General features: G+C 48.5%; 1 protein-coding gene across 1 annotated transcript in view; it reads right to left on the bottom strand.

Moving 5' to 3' along the window:
* Nucleotides 1–7,802: 7,802 nt before the first annotated feature.
* MYO1G (myosin IG) overlaps nt 7,803–20,923 on the bottom strand; it is a 62,970-nt gene continuing 49,849 nt past the window's right edge. Inside the window, exon 22 of the mRNA XM_081933441.1 lies at nt 7,803–11,648. Coding sequence (XP_081789567.1) covers nt 11,489–11,648 — 160 coding nt within the window. The 3' untranslated portion in view covers nt 7,803–11,488. The remainder of the gene's footprint in view (nt 11,649–20,923) is intronic.

Here is a 20,923-nt window from a genome sequence, read left to right as displayed (position 1 = left end):
CCCCAGCCCCAAGAAGGGCCCAGCTTCCATTTTTATTTTGAATTTCTGAACGTGCGAGAGCATGAGCGTGCAAATGGAAGACGAAGAAAAGAGGCCGGTTATGTTCTCAGCTTGAGAGAGACGTGCACAGCTGAATTTGAATGTGATTTGAAAACAGGGAGGACTGGCAAAGAAACCGATCCAGAGATGTCTTGTTAGGGCAGAGTAGGTCAAAAAAGTCAAGATGGCTGCCACAGGCATGCCATCAAAAGTCCTTGATATTTTTGTGTTATTTTCATTTTTCTTAACCCTACAGGTAGTCCTCGACTTACGACCGCAATCAAGCCCAAAATGTCTGCACCCAAGCAAGATAGGGGTCCAGTGAATTTTCCACCATTTTACGACCTGCATTGCCACCGTCGATAAGCAAATCGCCGTGCTCCTTCAGTGAATCAGTCAGCCCCCTGCCTCCTCTTAAGCCTTTCCCCTCAGGTCATCCTTGACTTACGACTGCTGTGCGGCCCAACCTGCCTGCGGCTCAGCATGACGGGACTTCAGGGAATTTTGCCCTGTTTTACAACCTGCCTTGCCCCGTTTTTAAGCGGCTCACTGCCGTCATTCTGTTAGAACTGCCAAGTCCATTTAACTTCCCCCTTTGACTTGGTTGGTCAGACGGTCACAAAAGGGGATTTGCGTGATAACAACCCCTCCCCCCTTGCACCACCATCGTAAATCCAAGTCAGTGGCCCTACATCAGAATTTCAATCACATGAATTTTAAATTTCATAATTTTGAAAAAAACGGTCCTGCGTCCCTTTTGTCAGGGCCATCGTAACGTTGAATGGTCACTAAATGAAGCATTGTAAGTCGAGGACTGCCTGTATTCCTGCTTCTTGTGTAACGCTGTTCTGTTCCTGGCCCTGAGTTCTGATCCTGCCGCTTTGCCATTCTGCCAAGGAGTTTTCAGGACCCATTTTGGGGCCTGGCACCCCAAATACGGGGTTATATTTATGGCTAACATTCTCGAATGGCCCTTCAAGGTCAGGACCCTTGCAGATGTCAGAGTCCCCCGTTTCTCGTCCCTGCGTTGTGACCGTTTTTTCACAGAATGAGGCGTTTTCCTGCAGAAGGCTCCTGCATCTCAGTGGGCCAAACCATAGCGTGGGAACACTGGGGTGGGAGATGGGATGTTCTATTTTTTAAACACGGGGAGGGAGTCTCTTTGATTCCCCCCCCCCATCCTTATCAACAATTTTTTTTTTTTGCTTTCAAATGGTGGGGGTATTAAATTTAATATATACATTTATAAATTTAATATATATTTATTTGATTCATCTACAGTAGTCGTGTGACCTTGATTCCTGAGGGAGGGGACTTCAGGCCCCCACCTGAGAAAAAGGAATGGGGGCTGCCGCTTCCCAAAGGATTCTGGGCATTGTAGTTTTATAGGACTGCTGACCGTCCCTCTAAAGCAGGGGTGTCCAAACTTGGGAACTTTAAGACTTGTGGACTTCAACTCCCAGAATTCCCCAGCCAGCAATTCTGGGAGTTGAGGTCCACAAGTCTTAAAGTTCCCAAGTTTGGACACCCCTGCTCTAGAGGACTACAAATTATCCTGGATTTAAGAGGGCTCGTTTAGTGACTGTTGAAAATCAGGGTGGATTTCCCCCCCCACCTCAAAAGGACCCAGTTCTCAAGTTCCAGTCACTCCCCCGTGCCCTCCAGTAGAGAGCCCTCATGCCAAATACATGTCACTAAGTGAGACATCCATTAAGTGAGTTTTGCCGCGTTTCTCAAGGGAATCTGCCCTTGGATTCTTCAGTGAAATTGAAATGAGTTCTTCAATTGAAACATTTGGCTCCGTTCTTGCTTTGAATGGACACTGAGCGAACGGTCGTAAGACCAAGGACGATGGCAATTCACAAGGTTTTGGGCGTTTGTGGTCTTGGTGTTTCAGGAGAAATATCCCCTAGCGATCCACCGCTTCACTTAACTGCCATGGGCTTTGTTTAACAACCCTGCGGTCGTTTAACCAAAAGGTCGTAAGATTATGTCGGTCATATGTGTGATCATCTCGGCTTACGACCGTCATGGGCAGGCTGCATTACAGTCGTAAGTCGACAACTCTCCGTTGAAATATCCCTGGACCTACGACCTCAAATGGAGACCAGAATTGCAGTTGGTAAGCGAGGTGGTTGTTGAAGAAATCATGCCGAATTTTACAATCTTTCCCCCCGCAAATATTAAGCAAACTATTGTGGTTCAATCAGCTGGTCACTAAGCGAATCCAGCTCCCACCGTAAGGTCGCAAAAGGTATCACCTGGCCTCGGGACAGCTGCAACCGTGGGAAGAACACACCGTTCGCCCAACACTGAAATGCTTTGATGACGTAACCGTGGGGAAGCTATAACGGTTGTAAGTCAGTTCTATCAGGGCCGCGTTTATGTCCTGCATTCGCTAAGCGAATGGTCGTAAGCCGAGGACTAGCTGTAACAAAGTAGACTGAATTCTGCAGGGCAGAAATACTGGATGGGGTTGTGGGGTTTTCTACAAGCTGGGTGGTTTTCTTGCTGACATTTTGTGACCCAACTAGGGGATGGCATCAGTACTACAGAGAGGAGGAGGAGGAGGAGGATTGTGGAGTCTTTACTGCTCTCTAAGAGTAGTGTTTTTCATGCAGACGTTTCATGACCCAACTAGGTAACATCATCAGTACTAGAAGTGGGGTGTGCAGAGAGGAAAAAGAGGAAAGATTGTGGGGTCCTTGGTGGTCTATGAACTGGGTGATTTCCTTGCAAGGCATTTCGCGAGCCAACTATGGAACAGCATCTGTGCTAGAAGGGAGGAGGACGGGGAGGAAGAGGAGGGAAAGGAAGAAGGGGAGGAGGAGGAATCTGGGGGGTACTTTCTGAGCTGGGTGATTTCCTTGCAGATGTCTCAGGACCCAACTAGGGGACATCATCAGTGCTAGAAAGGAGAGGGGTGGCATTGTGGAGTGCAGGAGAAGAAGGACAATGGAGAGGAAGAGGAGGAGGTGGAGGAGGAGGAGGAGGAGGAGGAGGAGGAGGAGGAGGAGGAGGAGGAGGAGGAGGAGGAGGAGGAGGAGGAGGAGGAGGAAAAAGGGCACTGGGGTCCTTGGTGCTCTCTGGGCTGGATGGTTTCTTTGAAGACCTCTCATGACCCAACTAGAGAACATCATCTGGCTAGAAGGGAGGAGGAGGAGGATGACAACTGGGGTGGAAATCACTTACTTTCCCTACCAGTTCACAAATGTGAGCACACACGCTCAGTTCGTTCACACGCCCCCTGTCCACGCATGTGCTTTGGGTTGAAAACATGCCTAAATTGGACAGCATTTCCACTACCTTCGAAGCGTCACTAAACGAACCCATTGTAAGTCAAGGACTCCCTGGTATGCAATCACAATCCGTGAACAGACAACTCGCTGTTTCCTATCAACGGAGCCCAAATGTCCTCGGCTTACGACATGATGGGGTACAATGCTTCCATTGTTAAGAGAGATGATCATTAAGTGAGTCTTGCCCTGTTAGATGTCCTTTCTTGCCACAATTGTTAAGGGAGTCACTGGTCGTTAAGGGAGTCCCACAGTCGTTAAGCGAATCTAGCTTCCCCATGGACTTTGCTTGTTGGGACATTGCAAAAGCAGGTCACGTGACTGCGACCGTCGTAAATATGAACTGGTTGTCAAACGTCCGAGTTTTGATCCAATGACCGACGGTAGGGCCATTGTCACTTTGGTCGCTAAATGAACTGCTTTAACTCCGAACGCTCCTAAAGTCAGCGGGGGAGGCTGGATTCACTTAACAACATGTAATTCACATAACCTCACTGACTGGCCCCCAAATTCATGAACATGAACCCCAGGGAGACCTTGACTTACGATGACCATGGTGCCCAATGTTCCTGTCGCTAAGCAAGATGGTCATTAAGTGAGTTTCATCCCATTAATGACACAGTCATTAATGTACCCTAACTCTAACTCTGGCAAAAGATTCGGACAGTGAGGAGGTTGGGGAGGAAGATGGGCCAGTCCTGGAGTCTGGGGGAGGCTCAGATGAGGGCTCTGGGTCGGAGGCAGAGAGGGGCCAGGGCCATCTGACAGTTATCAGCTGCCTTCAGAGTCGGAGATAAGTGGAGCAGAAGAACAGCGGGAGCCTGTTCTCAGTGTGCGCATGCGCAGAGCTGCCAGAGGAAGGGAAGAGCTAAAGAACAGGGGTCAACTTGGGAGTAAGGCCACAGGTGGACGATGAATGGCCCCTCCCAGAGGAAATAAAAGAGGAGCGAAAGGGGAGTGGAGTTTGCAGGAGGCCATTAGTTCGCTTCATCAGTTTGTGACTCTCCGCGGCTCCTGGCCAAGTTCTGCAGAGATCGGCCTGGCAGCCCTCCAAGCCAGATAAGGTCTGTGACCGTAAATCCTCCCTTGAAAGACTTTGCTGGGTGTGAAGGAGCAGAATTCACAGTCAATTAATAAAAGGGGTTTTTGTCGGGATAAGGAGTTTGCTTCATGCTCTCGGAAAGCCTCAGTCAGAACAATTAATCCCTGCGGTTGTTCAGTTACACAGTTGTTAAGTGAATCGGGATTTCCCGATGGCTTCACTCGTTAAGACGGTCGCTAAAGGGGTCATGTGACCCCAGGATGTTGCAACCATCATAAGTGGGAAACACGTGCCAAGCAACTGAATTTTAAATCAGGTGACCCTGGGGATAACTGCAATGGCCATAAGTGTGAAAAACAGTTCTGTTTTCAGTGTGATGGTCGTAAGTGTGAAACCCGTTCCTTTTTTTAGCGCCACCATTGCAAACCGTTGTAAGTCGGGGACTCTCTGTATTTTGACTTTTATCTCACTTTTCTCCTGCTAAACCGTGGGGTTTTTTTTCCTTTAGGGTGGAAACCGATTTGTACATAATCCTATAAATATGAATATTCTGCATGCTAAAATATGTATTTATTCTATTTATTCTCCGTTTTTTTGTCCTATTTAAGAGATTCCAATTTAGAATTGTTTCACTTATCATTGTAAAAAAATCAGATTTTCTTGCAAATTTTGTGTAACTAAGAATGAAACTGAAAATAATTAGAATTGATTCATTTTTCCAGGCTGCTATTCTGGGTTTTTTTCTTGCCTCCGGAAAATTCTTTCGATTTGTTCGGACTTGTGTTATATTTGGATTTTACAAGCAACTCAAACCGGAGCAGCAAAGAAATCCAGACTCACAACGTGACTCTCAACAGCGAGGACATTTCGACAACAAAACGCACAATGTGAGATCAAACAACGTTTTTCCTGTGGCTGGCCTTTGGAACTCACCGAGACTTGAATTTTTTTGGGGAAAAAAAGGAATTTGTTTCTTCTTCTTCTCGTTCTGGAAACTGTGTGACTCACCGAGACTTGAAATTGTTTGAAAAAGTAGGGTTTTTTCCTTCTTTTTCTTCTTCTCGTTCTAGACTGTGGAACTCACCGAGACTTGAATTTTTTTTGAAAATAATATAATTTTTCTTCTTCTGGAGACCGTGGGACTCACCGAGACTTGAAGTTCTTTGGAATAATAGGATTTTTTTCTTCTTCTTCTTCTCGTTTTGGAGACTGCAGAACTCCCTGAGACATTCATTGAAATCGGGTTTGTGTAATATTTATGATGGGAGACTCAACAAAAGTGTCGGCTTCTTGCTTTACGTCAAACGGTCGGAGAGATATTGGGGGGGGGGGAATTGCGACAGGTCCTGCACCGGGTGCGAAATAAAATGAAGGTTGAATTAATTGAATGCCTTGATTAATCCAGCCTCTTTGAAAATGTGTGTGTGTGTGTGTGGGGAGAAAATAAAGGGGGGGGGGAAAGACCCTCTTTCTGAGGTCCGAGGGAGGAGATCCAGATTATGTGGACTCAGGTCAACAGTAAGATGTAGAATCATGGTGGCTGGAAGGGAACTTGGAGGTCTTCTAGTCTAACCCCCTGCTCGAACAGACGACCAGGTTGAATGGCGGTCCAGTCTCTTCTTGAAGATCTCCAGGGAGGAAAGGAGCCACAACTTATGGTGGTAAGCAGTTCCACTGGTTAATTGTCCTTTATTTCTTTCTTTTTCTTTTCTTTCCATCCATCTCTTCTTACTCCTCCCTCCCTTTTCTCCTCCCTCTCTCCCATCCCTTTTCCATCCCTTTTTTCCCTTCTTCCATCCATCTCCTCTTTCTCTCCCCTCCCTTTTTCCTCCCTCCCATCCCCTTTCTTTTTCCTTCCTTCCTTCTCTTCCCTTCACTTTCATCCCTTTTTTCCTTCCTTCCTTCCATCCATCTCTTCTCTCTTTCCTTCCTCCCTTTTTCCTCCCTCCCTTCCATCCCCTTTCTTTTTCCTTCCTTCTCTTTCTTTCTTCCCTTCTATCCCTTCTTTTTCCTTCCTTCCTTCCTTCCTTCCTTCCTTCCTTCCTTTCTTCTTTCCATCCATCCATCTCTTCCCTTTCCTTCCTTCCTCCCTCCCTTCCATCCCCTCTTTCTTTTTCCTTCCTTCCTTGTCTTTCCTTCCATCCATCTCTTTCCTCCCTCCCTCCCTCCCTCCCTCCCTCCCTCCCTCCCCCCCTTCTAGAATCCCAGTGCTGGAAGGGACCCAGCCATCCAGTCCAAACCTCTGCTCAAGCAGGAGACCCTTACTGAGTAATAGAGCTAACAGTTGGAAGGGACCTCGGAGGTCATCTAGTCCAGCCCCCTGCTCAATTTAAATATGAGTCAGGTTGTCAGAAACTCGGCTCAGAAGGTTACCAATGCTCCGTCCGGTGACCCCTGGATGTTGCGACCATCCTGTGAAAATTTGTCATAAGTAGCTTTTTTCAGTGCTGTTGTAACTTTGAATGGTCGCTAAACAAATCGCCAGTCGTTGAGGACTACCTCTGCATGACTGACTCCCAACCCACAACCACAGCAAATCCTTTGTTCGCTTAATGACAGCGGATTTGCTTAATGACCATAATTCACTTAACGACCACTGCAATCAGGGTTGTAAAATCACGGGACCAACCAATTCTTACAACCTTCGTGATTTACGTCCATGATGGGCAGGCTGCGTTATGGTCATAAGTAGAGGACCCTCTACACCCCACCCTGAGTCGGGAGAACATACAACATTAAAACAAAAGGACATAATCAAGGGGACACAGGAATACAGATCATCCTCAGCTTACGACCACCACTGGGCTACACCTGTCGCTAAGCAGAACCATCGTTAAGTGAGCTCTGCCACATTCAACCAGCTTTCCTGCCCCTGTCATTCGGAGAATTGTTCATGATCGTTAAGCAAAGCACTGACTTCGCTGGGCGGAAGTCCGTCAAAGGGACGCTGCAACGGTCATAAACCCAAGTCGGCAGCCAACTGTCTGAATTTGCATCCCCGGGAATGCTGCCACGGTCGTAAGTGTGGGGAAAAACAGGCATCCCTCGCATTTTTTTCTGGTGCCGTTGTCACTTCTGATGGTCATTAAATGAATGGTCGTAAATTGAGGACCGTCCGTAAAAGACGGCCAAACCAGACAGGACTGAAAATGAAATCTGTGTCATCTTAAGCCAGGTTTTCCAAGCCCCATTCAAAGCAGCAAAAAAAAAAATTGGGGGGGGAGGGGGAACAATTCTAGGGTCCTGATAGATGGCCTCAAAGGACCCCAGCGCACCAACTCTGCGGGGTCTAATGAAGCAGATACAATGAGAGAGGGAGAGTCTTCTCAATTTAAAAATAATAATTTTAATTTCTTTATTGAAAGCGTTGATACAGCCGGTCCATTCACTACCACCCCCAATAAACCCCGCCCCCCCTTGGTGACATCATACCAAGCGACCAATAGGTGGGATCTTCAGGAGGACCTTGTGAAGGACTGCCAAGATGGAGAGCAATCTTATCTCCGTAGGGTTGATGGTCCACAGGAAAGGGGCCACCACGGAGAAGGTCCTTCTTCTGGGCCCCACCAGGTGGATCTCTTTAAGAGAGGGGACCCCATAACATCTCCTGCCTTCCAGCTCTGGTGGGTCGGATGGATGTAATTTGAGATGGTCCTTCAAATAACAGAAGGAGCCACCACGGAGAAGGTCCTTCTTCCTGATCCCACCAGATGGATCATCCTAAGAAAAGAGACCCATAACATCTCCTGCCTCCCTGCTCTTCTGGGTTGGATGGATGTAACTGAGGAAAATGGTCCTTCAAATAACCTGGTCTTCCATGCTTCTTCTCCACCGGGATTTGAATTCAAACCACGGTTCATGGTTAGGGATTCTGGATCCGTTCCAAGATCTGAATAGATGCGCGGCAGGAATTTAAGCCATCATGTCTCATACAGGCAGTCCTCAACTTACAATGATAGTGGCGCACAAAATTTCTGTTGCTGAGTGAGACATTGGTTGAGTTTTGTCTTGTTTTACGACCTTCCTTGCTGCCGTTACTAAGGAATCCCTGCAATTGTTCAATTAGCAAGCTGCTTGTTCAGTGAATTGGGGTTCCTTGTTGGCCGCTTGTTGGCAGGTCGCAAAATCATGTGACATGCCCCCCCCGCGGGGGACATTGCAACCGTCATAAATACAAGTCAGTTGCTGTGAGTCTGCAATTGGGTCGTGGGTACGCAGTAATGGTTGTGAGTGTGAAAAATGGTTGTAAGTCACTTTTTTCCCAAGCGCTATTGCAACTTGGATGTTTGCTAAATGAACCACTGTAACTTGAGGACTAGCTGTAACGAGCGTTGCTCTCCCAGGGTGATGGAAGGAAGAACTTCAGCTAAAAAAAAGTGAATGTAGTACAGCCGTTCCTTCCTCTGCTCAGCTCCAAAAGGCAACAATTTAAAAGCAATAAAGGCGCTAGTCCAGTGGTTCTCAACCTGTGGGTCGGGACCCCTTTTCACAGGGGTTGCCTAAGACCATCAGAAAAGAGATATTTTCGAAAAAATACAGAAAACATAAAATAATCTTATGGTTGGGGGGTCACCACAACATGAGGAACTGTATTAAAGGGCCTTAGGGCATTAGGAAGGTTGAGAACCACTGCGCCAGACCTTATGATTTGCGGAATCGCTTTTTCTGCTCTCCCAGGATGCAGTGGTGGGATTTTTCTTTTTTTACTAGTTTCTGTGGGCGTGGCTTGGTGGCCATGTGACTGGGTGGGTGTGGCCAACTCAATGTCAGTCACATGGAGGGGCGCCTCTCCTCTCCTTGCTCCTCCCCTCCCAGGCGGGCCTCGCCTCGCATGTTTTGGTGAGATAGGAAGCGTTTTCAAAGTCATCTTCCCCTGGATAATTTAGCCAATAAGATGAGATTTTGCCATCAGAAGACCTGGTGTCCATTTCTATGTATTGTTTATCCCCATTCTCTTGGAAAGGCTGAATGAAGAGATTTATAAAGAATAACAGAATTGAAAGGGACCTTGGAGGTCTTCTAGTCCAACCCCTGCTCCAGCATGAGGCCCTTTATGAGAAACCTATGGACAAGTTTCCTCTTAAAAACTCCAGTGTTGGTACACACCCACAACTTCTGAAGGCCTCCCATTCCTCTGATTAATCGTTCTCACTGTCAGTAAAATTTCTTCTTATTTCTAGGTTGGATCTCTTTGATAAGTTTCCATCTCACGAATCCATCTCAGCGTTACTTCCAGTTGAGCCAGGCACCACCTATTCTACACCTGTGCATTTGGGGTTTTTTTCCCTTGCCTGAGTGTAAAATCTTACTTTATTCTCCATTAAATTGAATTTTTGGTGAGAAATGATGTTCTACAGTGGCATTCAGTTTACTGCAATGATTTTTTGCAAAATGCATTAAAGCTTGAAGAATACACCTCTGCTTATACTGATAAAGATTGTTCTTTTTGAACTTTAAAGCATACAGTCAAACAAATATTTCCAATCCTGCAATTGAAAATAAATTTGAAAGGCATTTTCAAAGCAGTCAAGTTAGTGGATGTTTTACCATTCTTTCTCTTCTCCTTTAATTAAATATTTCTGCTTTTTCTCCCCATTGGGCCTTATTGCAATATTCCATAATTTTTGCAGATCCTTCACAAAGAACCAGTTCTAATTTAACAGGAATACAAAACAATCTTTCCGGTCTGGAATTCCCTGACTCACACACACACCTCAGCTCCTCAACACTTCTCAAGGTTTTCCTTTCTTTTCCTTTCCGCTATGCACAGAAACACGCTCCTTTTTTGCTGTCCATTTTCAAATTAACCCTCCCCTGATGCCTACACCTGAATTTCACTCAGGTAAACCCAAAAGACAACACTTCTTTCCTAAGTTGTCAAAATTGAAAGTTCTCCAAAGGGAATTACTCCTGGGTGGTGATATTAGCAATTCATAAACATAATTATTTTGTTCTCCGAAGAGATGGGGACTTAACAAACTTCACGGCCCTTCAGCTCCAGAAATGCCCTGTGTGCCGAATCCTGATCCGGGGATCGCTATGACTGGGGGGGGGGGAGAGGAGTGGCGGTGGTGGGGGGGGGCCCGGTCTGATTGTTTTCATCGGTGAAGGGGGCTGTGGAGCTGCCAGTGGTGCAGCATCCTGGAACTCCACCAGTGGCGCGTTGTTTTCCGACTCGGCTTCGGCTGTGGTTGGCACCAGTGGCGGCAGAGCACATCCAGGTAGCGCCTTCTGGCCACCCATCGGAGGGCGAGGATTCCCCTGACTGGCACCAGCTGCCGTGGCATCACCGCAAAAAACAAGACAGCTTCCGCCTACAGGCCCATTACAACACAGCCGAGCATATCGATGGCGTCCTGGCGCTTCTACTCCTTGTAGCATTGAGCTCTTTGGCTTTGGAAACCCAGCACTCCTGGATTTCGAGAGCGCTCTGGCTCAGCAGCTGGAAAACCAGTGCCGGATTTCAAAAGCCAAGAAGCTCAGTGCTACAAGGGGAAGCAGCGCCAGGAAGCCGTCGGCAAGATGGAGAGCATTCCGCCAGCATTCAGAGGCAAGCGGGAAGCAGCTGGAAGTGCGGGAACTTCCAGGAAGTGGCATGGACATTGCACCTAGCCAGCAAGGCCACGGGGCATCCTGGCCATAGGGAGATCATTCTCCAAGCCAACATTGCCATGCGGCTTCAGGCGTCCATGGCACATAGCCTGCAGCCGCGGCAGTCTGCTTTCCAGGTGAGCTCCGGGGACAGGGGGGGGAGACGGGAGGATAGCGCGACTCTCAGCAGGCTTACCTGTAGGCAGGAGGAGGTAGATCAGGGGCGCTCAATTGGGGTGCAGGCACCGGGTGGCAAGGCAGCTTAGGCAGGCAAGCTGCAGAGCAGAAACTGCACACATGAGTAAGCAATTGCCACACTCTGGCCTCGGCCGCTGGGTGGGGCGGGGTGAGCGGGTGGGTGGGTGGCACAAGCGGTGACCGGGCGGGCTTGGGCGGGGCCAGCCAGAGGTGGTATTTTCCAGTTCGGCGAACCAGTTAAAATTTCGGCTACCGGTTCGCCCGAATTGGTCCGAACCAGCTGAATACCACCTCTGCCAGGAAGGTTGAAGGCAACACTGGTTCATCGGCTCCTTGGCCAGTAGAGCACGAAGCCATCCCGGGTCTTGGCGAAATCTGGCAGGGTCACGTCATCCCGTGTCACAACCGTCACTAAGCGTTTCCGGTTGTTTTGGCTAAGTGGGATGCGGTCGGACACTGTCACTTGGAGGTCTCGCTTGAGTCTGCGGAGAGAAAAAAAAGAGGGGCTTGAAAAAACGGGCCAGAGGGCATAAACCGGCTGAGAAAAGGCACAAACCATGGTTTATTGAAAAGATGTAGTTTATTGTCAGCGTTCATAAGCCAGAAATCTTGAATCGTGGGAAGAATGGCCTTAAGACAACTTAGGTTGTGTAGATTTCAGGATTTCAACTCCCAGCCGGCATGGTTTAAGAGGGGAGGACTTCGACTCCCAGAATCCCCCAGTTGTGATGGTTGTAAGTGTGAAAAATGGTCCTAAGTTGCTTTTTTAAGGACTGTTCTCACTCCGAACGGTCGCTAAACGGAACATTGTAAGTCGAGGACCACCTGTACCCTGAGCCATCAATCCGTGGTAGGGACATTTCTCATCCTATTGGGAGACCAAGAATTCTTCAGCAGACAAGGATTTAACCCAGATCTAAACTTAGCCTGATGCTGTCTCTCTTCCCAGCCAACCGTCACCATGGCAGCTGAGTGCTAGGTGGCTGCCATGGCAACCAGAGCATCCTTAGTTCCTAAACTTTTCCGCTGGACCAGCAGGAAACAGACCAGGAGGAACGACAAAATTCTGGTTGCCAAGCAAGAAACCAACAATTGGACCTCCAAATCCAACATTTCTTAGTTCCTCAATTTACAATGATTCGTTTAGTGACCATCTGAACTGAAAATGGCACTGAAAAAAAAAAAGATTGAGAACCGTTTCCACACTTACGACTGTTGCTACATCCCCCCGTAGTCACAAATTCAGATGCCTGTGCGACGGACTCGTATTTATGACGTTCGCCGTATTCCCCGGGGGTCATCTGACCCCTGTTTGCAACCTTCTGATGAGCAAATTCAGTGAGGGGGCTGGCGTCACTTAACCATGTGGCTAACAACTGCAGGGATTCATTTAACCAAGAAGGGAAGAAAAGGGGCCGAAACTCACTTAACATATGTCTCACTTAGTGGCAGAAATTTTGGGCTTTATTGTGGTCATAAGTTGAGGACTGCCTGTATAAATTATTCCTCATTAAAGGGGTCAAAAATCAGATTAGGAACACAAGTTGAAATAGGGAAGAAAATGGTAAGTGAGCACCTGTCTACCCTACAAGAGTTCAAATCACCAGGACCGGACGGATTACACCCCAGGGTTCTGAAGGAACTGGCAGAAGAGATCTCAGAACCACTGAACTAGATCTTTCAGAGATCCTGGAGCACCGGGGAACTACCAGAGGACTGGAAAAGAGCTGATGTGGTTCCCATCTTCAAAAAAGGGGGAAAAAATAGATCCAGGAAACTATAGACCTATCAGCCTGACCTCAATACCAGGAAAGATTCTGGAAAAGATAATCAAGCAACGAATTAGCGAACACCTAGAAGTAAACAAAGTAATAGCCAAAAGCCAACATGGATTTGTCAAAAACAGATCATGCCAGACTAATCTTATTGCATTCTTTGACAATGTAACAAAATTAGTGGACCAGAGGAATGCCATCGATATAATTTACTTGGACTTCAGTAAGGCTTTTGATAAGGTAGACCATAACCTACTACTAGATAAAGTAGAAGAATGTGGGTTAGACAGCATCACCACCAGATGGATTCGTAACTGGCTGACCACCCGCACTCAACGTGTAGTCCTCAATGGAACTGCATCTACATGGAGGGAAGTATGCAGTGGAGTACCTCAAGGCTCTGTTTTAGGCCCAGTACTCTTCAACATCTTCATCAATGATTTGGATGAGGGAATAAATGGGGAACTCATCAAATTTGCAGATGACACCAAGCTGGCAGGAATAGCCAATACTCCAGAAGATAGGCTTAAGATACAGAAGGATCTTGACAAACTTGAACATTGGGCACTATCTAATAAAATGAAATTCAATGGTGAAAAGAGTAAGGTTCTACATTTAGGCAAGAAAAACGAAATGCACAGGTATAGTATAGGTGGTACCGTGCTCAACAGTAGTAACTGTGAGAGGGATCTTGGAGTCCTAGTGGACAACCCTTTAAATAGGAGCCAGCCGTGTGCAGCAGCTGCCAAAAAAGCCAATACAGTTCTAGGCTGCATCAACAGAGGGATAGAATCAAGATCCCGTGAAGTGTTAATACCACTTTATAAGGCCTTGGGAAGGCCACACTTGGAATACGGCATCCAGTTTTGGTCACCACGATGTAGAAAAGATGTGGAGACTCTAGAAAGAGTGCAGAGAAGAGCAACAAAGAGGATTAGGAGACTTGGAGACTAAAACATATGAAGAACGATTGCAGGAACTGGGTATCTCTAGTTTAATAGAAAGAAGGACTAGGGGAGACATGATAGCAGTCTTCCAATATCTCAGGGGTTGCCACAGAGAAGAGGGAGTCAAACTATTCTCCAAGGCACCTGAGGGTAGAACAAGAAGCAATGGGTGGAAACTAATCAAGGAGAGAAGCAACTTAGAACGGAGGAGAAATTTCCTGACAGTTAGAACAATTAATCAGTGGAACAGAAGTTGCCTCCAGAAGTTGTGAATGCCCCAACACTGGAAGTCTTTAAGAAGATGTCAGATAGCCATTTGTCTGGATAGCCATTTGTCTGGAACGGTGTAGGGTTTCCTGCCTAGGCAGGGGGTTGGACTAGAAGACCTCCAAGGTCCCTTCCAACTCTGCTATTGTATTGTATTGTCTTTTGTAAACCAAATATTTGCCTTTCAGCTTTTTGGCTTTCCTTTCTTTTCTCTCTCTCCCTTTTCTTTTCTTTCTTTTTCATTTCTCCTTCCCTGACTCTTTTTTCCTGTCTTTTCTCCCTCTCTTTCATTTTCCTTTCCTTATCTTTCTTCTTCATTTCCCTTCCCTTCTCTTCCCTTCTTTTTCCTTTCTCCTTTCCTTTCCTTCCATGACTTTTCTTTTCCGTTCCTCCCTCTCTCTTTCCTTTCTCTTCCTTTCCTCCCTTTTCCTTCCCCTCTTTTTCCTTTTTTTCTCTTTCCTTTCCTTTTTTCCTTCCCTTCCCTGACTTTTATTTTCCCTTTTTCCTTTCTCATTTTCTCCCCTGCCTCTCCTTCCCTTCCCTTTCTCCTTTCTTTTCCTTTTTTCTTTCCTTTTCTTTCTCCCTCTTTCTCTTCTCCACTCTTCCCTTCCTTTCCTTTCTCTTTCTCTTCTTCTTCTCTTCCTTTCTCCAAGATTTTAACTGCCGGTTCTCCCTCTCCATCTCCAGATGACTCAAACACAACCTAATTAAATTTGAGGGGACTGAAGTTATCATGCTTTCCGGCTGGTGAAGGCATCACCGGCAAAAGATTGACTCATCCAAGGCTGTTTCCCGCTCCAACGCAGCAGCACGGAAAAAGCCAAAACAGAAGGCACAGAGGAGCTTTCATGCAAGAGAGGTTAAAAAGTCAAGATGGCAACAGGGACAATGCGGGCAAGATGGCAACAGGGACAATGCGGACTCCTATGACAAACAGGCAGGTGGGAGTCACACTGGAGCTCACAATTTCTCTTACTAAGGGAGAGCGCTGCTAGGTGAATTTCGTCCCCATTATACGAACTTTCTTGCCGCCGTCGTTAAGGGAATCCCTGCAGCTGCGAAGCGAGTCACACGGTCGTTATAAGTGAACCTGGCTTCCCCATCGGTTTTGCTCGTCAGAAGGTTGTTAAGAGGAGAATCAGGTCACACCAGGGACCGCGACTGTCATAAAGATGAGTCGGTGGCCCAGCATCTGAATTTTGATCGTGGGATGCCGCACTGGTCGTATGTGTGAAAAACAGTCGTAAATCACTGTTTTTGTTCCTTAGAACGGTCATTAAATGAATGTAAGTCGAGGACTGTGTGTCGTTGAAAATGATATTTGAGCTGAGCTCAGAAGCATTTGGGATTTGCTGGGTGGCTACCTCATCTCCTCCTAGCAACACGGCCCAGAAGGGATGTGGATGATGGAAACTGTAGTCCCCCCTCCTTCCTGTACTACAGGGTGGACCTCCGCTGAGGAAGTTAACCTCTGTTTGCGTGCTCCAACTAGGCAAAGATTTTCCAGAAGGAAAATCAGCATTTCCTTCCCCTCACCATCATCGATTGATCTTCTTCCTCTTCCTCTTCCTCTTCCTCCTCCTCATTTCTTTTTTCTCTCCTCCCTCCCTGCTCTGCCTTTTTTCTAAATCTGATCCGCTCGTGAACTTTCCAGCAGTTACCTAGCAACCCTCCCAAAAGAGGTTTTTCACATTTATTCAAAGTGGGGCAGCAGATCTCCGACGCCTCCAGCTGTGCGAGAAAATATATTGGAGAAAGATGCCACCAAGGACGATGCCGGTTCGAACTGGGAAGCTCTGAGCATCCTAGCCCATGGCAAGCCCCAAAATGCTAGGGAACTGCTGGAAACATGGCACCCAGACAAAAGCAGCCATCAACGGACGCATAGAGATAAATAACGTCTACATGCCTTTGAAAAAAGACAATAAAATTTAAAAACGACAATGTAGGGACTGACAGAATGAAAACTCATTAACTGCGCAAGACATGGACAGATTCAACTATAATTTCAACTCGGGGGGGGGGTTGTTACTGCCGGCATTACTGCTGGTTGGCTTCGTGCGTCCTTTGCGCCTATAATAATAATAATAATAATAATAATAATAATAATAATAATAATAATAATAATAATAATAATAATAAATTTAAATTTATTAGCCGCTCCCTTTCCAGACAGGACTCGGGGCGGCGTACAATGGAGTATATAAAACATAAAACATGTATACAAACACATAAACCTACATATATACAAGGACATACATGCACGTACATGCACGGAGAAGGTAACAAATTACATCACATTGGACAATTAAAAGTTACCATTAAAATACCCCAATTGTAAAAACACAATTTAAAATTTAAAATTTAAAAATTTAAAAGAACTGTCAGGAGGAATAAGAAAAATTTACGGTTGAGCCAGGCCAGATAATTGAAAGAGGTGGGTCTTCAACTGTACACGGAAGGAGCGGAGATCGGAAGTAGTCCTGATGTCACAGGGGAGGTCATTCCATAGGGCTGAGCCCATCACAGAGAAGGCTCTGCTCCTGGGTGTCGCCCCCCGACATTGTTTGGCGGACGGCACCCGAAGAAGTCCCTCTCTGTGTGAGCGGATTGGTCGTAGGGATGTATGGGACAGGATGCGATCCTGCATATAACTAGGCCCTGTGCCATGAAGCGCTTTAAAGATCATAATCAAAACCTTGAAACGCACTCGGTAGACTACAGGAAGCCAGTGCAGCTCGCGCAGGAGAGGTGTTACAGGGGAGTATCTAGTCCTCCCCATAATCACCCGCGCGGCCGCGTTCTGGACCAACTGCAGCCTCCGAGTGCATCTCAAGGGAAGCCCCATGTAGAGAGCATTGCAGTAGTCCAGGCGAGACGTCACTAGCGCATGGGTGACTGTGCGTAGGGCATCCCGGTCCAATAAGGGGCGCAATTGGCGCATCAGGCGAACCTGATGGAACGCCCCCCTTGCCACGGCTGTTACATGGTCATCCATGGACAGCCGGGCATCTAGGAGGACGCCCAAATTGCGCACCTGTTCCATGGGGGCTAGTTGGACGCCCCCGATGGCCAGAGATGGAAGCACCTGGTTGAACCGGGAGGCCGGAAGCCACAGCCACTCCGTCTTGGCAGGGTTGAGTTTTAGTCGGTTGCCATCCATCCAGACCCGTACGGCCTCCAGACACCGGGACATCATTTCGACGGCCTCATTGGGGTGGTTCGGGGTGGAAATGTATAGCTGAGTATCATCAGCATACAGATGATATCCCACCCCAAAACCACGGATGATCTCGCCCAGCGGTTTCATATATGTGTTGAACAGGAGAGGCGAGAGCACCGATCCCTGTGGCACTCCACATGTGAGTGGCCTCCGGGTCGAGCTCTGCTCCCCTGCCAACACACGTTGCGTCCGATCAGAGAGGTAGGAGCCAAACCACCGTAACACGGTGCCCCTGACTCCCAGCCCCTCTAGCCGGTGCAACAGGATACCATGGTCGATGGTATCGAACGCCGCCGAGAGATCTAATAGGACCAGGATAGAGGAACAGCCCCTATCTCTGGCCCTCCAGAGATCATCAACCAATGCGACCAAGGCTGTCTCCGTGCTGTGCCCGGGGCAGAAGTCGGACTGGCGCGGGTCTAGATAATCATTCTCCTCCAGGTGACGTGGGAACTGTTGTGCTACCACACTCTCTACAACCTTCGCTAAAAAAGGAAGGTTGGAGACTGGACGATAATTGACTAGGTCCATTGGGTCCAGGGAAGGCTTCTTGAGCAGGGGCCTCACCACCGCCTCTTTCAAGGCGGTCGGTAGAAGCCCCTCGCCCAACGAGGCGTTCACTAGGCCCAGGAGCCTGTCGCGTGTAACCTCCCAGGATGCCAGTACAAGCCAGGAGGGACACGGGTCCAATAAACATGTGGTAGGTCGCAGACGTCCACGCAACCTGTCCAAATCCTCGATGGCAACCGGGTCAAACTCCTCCCAAAACGGTCCCTCAAGACTTGCCGCGGGCGTCTCAGCTGGACTACTGAAAGGGGCCCATCCCTTCCGGATTTGAGCGACTTTATCCTGTAGATATTTCCCAAACTCCTCTGCTCTGCCCTGTAAAGGGGCTTCCCGCGGTCTCTCAAACAAGAGAGAGCGAGTCACCCGAAACAGGGCGGCAGGGCGGTTTTCTGCGGACGCAATAAGAGCGGCACAATATTGACGTTTGGCCGCTCTTAATGCCACAAGGTACGTCCTCAAATAGGCTCGTGCCTGTGCTCGGTCAAATTCGGAACGGGAGGATCTCCAACGACTCTCTAGGCGTCTCTTGTGGCGTTTCATCACCCTTAGCTCCTCAGTGAACCAAGGTGCCAGGGTGGTTCGTCGCCGCAGGAGAGGCCGCAAAGGCGCCACCCGGTCTAGGGCCCCGGTAGTCGCACTATTCCATGCGTCTACCAGGTCCTCCACTCGGGGGCGGGTCAGGTCCACAGGAGGTGGCCCAAGCTCCGCCTGGAACTTATCTGGTTCCATCAGGCGCTTGGGGCGGAACCATCTAATACCTTCCGGTTCCGCCTCCCCGCAGCGGGGTGTAGCACCGGGGAAGTCAATCCGGAGAAGTAAGTGATCTGACCATGACAGGGGAGTAATAATTGGATCCCCTATTCCCAGATCACTCGTCCACTGGCCAGAGACAAAGACAAGGTCCAACGTGTGGCCTCCCTCGTGAGTAGGGCCCTGAATTAACTGGGTCAGGTCCATGGCTGTCATGGAAGCCATGAACTCCCGAACCCCCTCAGACGCTTCTCCCATCGACGGCAGATTAAAATCCCCCATCACTAAAAGTTTGGGGGTCTCAACCGCCACCGATGAGATCAGCTCGAGGAGTTCAGGCAGGGCCGCTGGTGTATAGCGAGGAGCCAGGTATACTATCAGCAGGCCCAACTGCCTCCCTGGGCCCCATCTCACGACGAGGGACTCACACCCGGATGTCTGTGGCACAGTGAACTCTCTCGGCTCCAAGTCTTCCCGGATAATCACTGCTACCCCACCGCCCCTTCCCTGGGCCCGAGGCAGGTGAAATGCTCGATAACCTGGCGGGCACATTTCCACGAGGGGTAAACCTCCCTCGTGGCCCAACCAGGTCTCGGTTATTCCTGCGAGGTCCGGCTCCCCCTCCAAAATTAGATCGTGGATGAGGGGGGCCTTATTGACAACGGACCTCGCGTTGCATAACAGCAGTCTCAGGCCTTGGGTCTGTAGATCCTGACCACCTAGTATGCAGGGGTTGGTACAAACGACCGGGAATGACCAAAAACCCCGGTCTCCCAACCGACTACGCGCTCTTGATCTGTCCTCGCACCTGCCCCTCCCCACGACCGTTGGTATCAGGGAGCCCTGCGCAGGAATGCTATCTTCCTTCTCCTCCCGCACTCCGCTCCCTCCTCCTTCGACCACACCTAGGTGCCTGGCTCTCCCATCCCTCCTGACCTGTTCCCCCCCCCATCCCTGGAACCCTATGCAGAACATTATAAAATGACGAAAAAACATACCAGCAACGACATGGGCCACCGGGAAACTGGTTTGGGCGTGTGGCCAGCCTGCCATCCCTACCGGTTTGGCAACCCAAGTCCCTTTCTGGGAGAGGGGCGGTCTAAAAATCTAAGAAATAAAATAAACCCAGTCCCAATTGCCACTAGCGGTTCACCTGAACTGGTAGCAACCCACCTCAACTGGGAAACTGAACATCCTAGACCAAACCAAGTTAAAAAAATTAGAGAATTCCTGGAAGCCTGGCATTCAGACAAAGCAGCCATCAACAGACACGTAGAGATAAATAATGATTATATGGCTTTGAAAAAAGACAATAAAATTTAGAACAGACAAGGCAGGCACTGTAACAGTTACTATGTAGGGCAAAAAGGTAGAAGACCAGCAGAATGCCTCAATAAAGACCAGGTAAAACGACCAGGAACACCAACAAGCAGTCGGAAGACACAATGAGAATTGCAAATGTGGACAGATTCAACTGAGAAATGGAACATCCTAGACCAGTGATGGCTAACCTTTTTTGGCTCACGTGCCAAAGTGGGGGGAGTGCAGGGGTGTCGTGAGCAGGTGTTCCACACCCATAATTCTATGTGCGCAACCCCAGCGCGCATGCGCACATGACCAGCGCCTCCCCCCGCTTTTGGCACGCTTTTTCCGTCCTCCCCAGGCTCCAGAAGCTTTCTAGGGGCCTGGGGAGGGCGAAAACAGCCTCCCCCACCCTCCCCAGAAGCCCTCCAGAGGCTTCAGGAGCTTCCCTGAAGCCTCTGGAGCATGAAAAACCAGCCCTATGGGCAAACCAAAAGTTTGAGAATGGACTTCTGGTTTGCTTGTAGGGCTGTTTTTTGCCCTCCGGAGCCTTCAGGGAAGCCTCCTGAAGGCTCCGGAGGGCAAAAAACAGCCTTAAAAGAAGGACTAAGTCAGCTGCCAGCGCACGCATGCACGCTGGAGCTGACAGGGCAATGCCTCACGTGCCCTAACAAATGGCCCTGCGACGTTCACCATCACGGTCCTAGGTCAAACCAAGTAAAAAAAAAGAGAGAGAATTCCTGGAAGCCTGGCACTCAGACAAGGCAGCCACCAACGGACACAGAGAGTTAAATAACGTTTATATGCCTTTTTGAAAAGAGACAATAAAATCTATAACAGACAACGTAGGGATTGTAACAGCCACTATGTAAGGACAGGCGGGTGGAAGACTAGCAGAGTGCATCCATGAACACAAACAAGCAATC

Source organism: Natrix helvetica (assembly GCF_964273705.1).
Source record: "Natrix helvetica genome assembly, chromosome: Z".
Taxonomy (NCBI): Eukaryota; Metazoa; Chordata; class Lepidosauria; order Squamata; family Natricidae; genus Natrix; species Natrix helvetica.
This window is presented reverse-complemented; position numbering and strand designations above follow the sequence as displayed.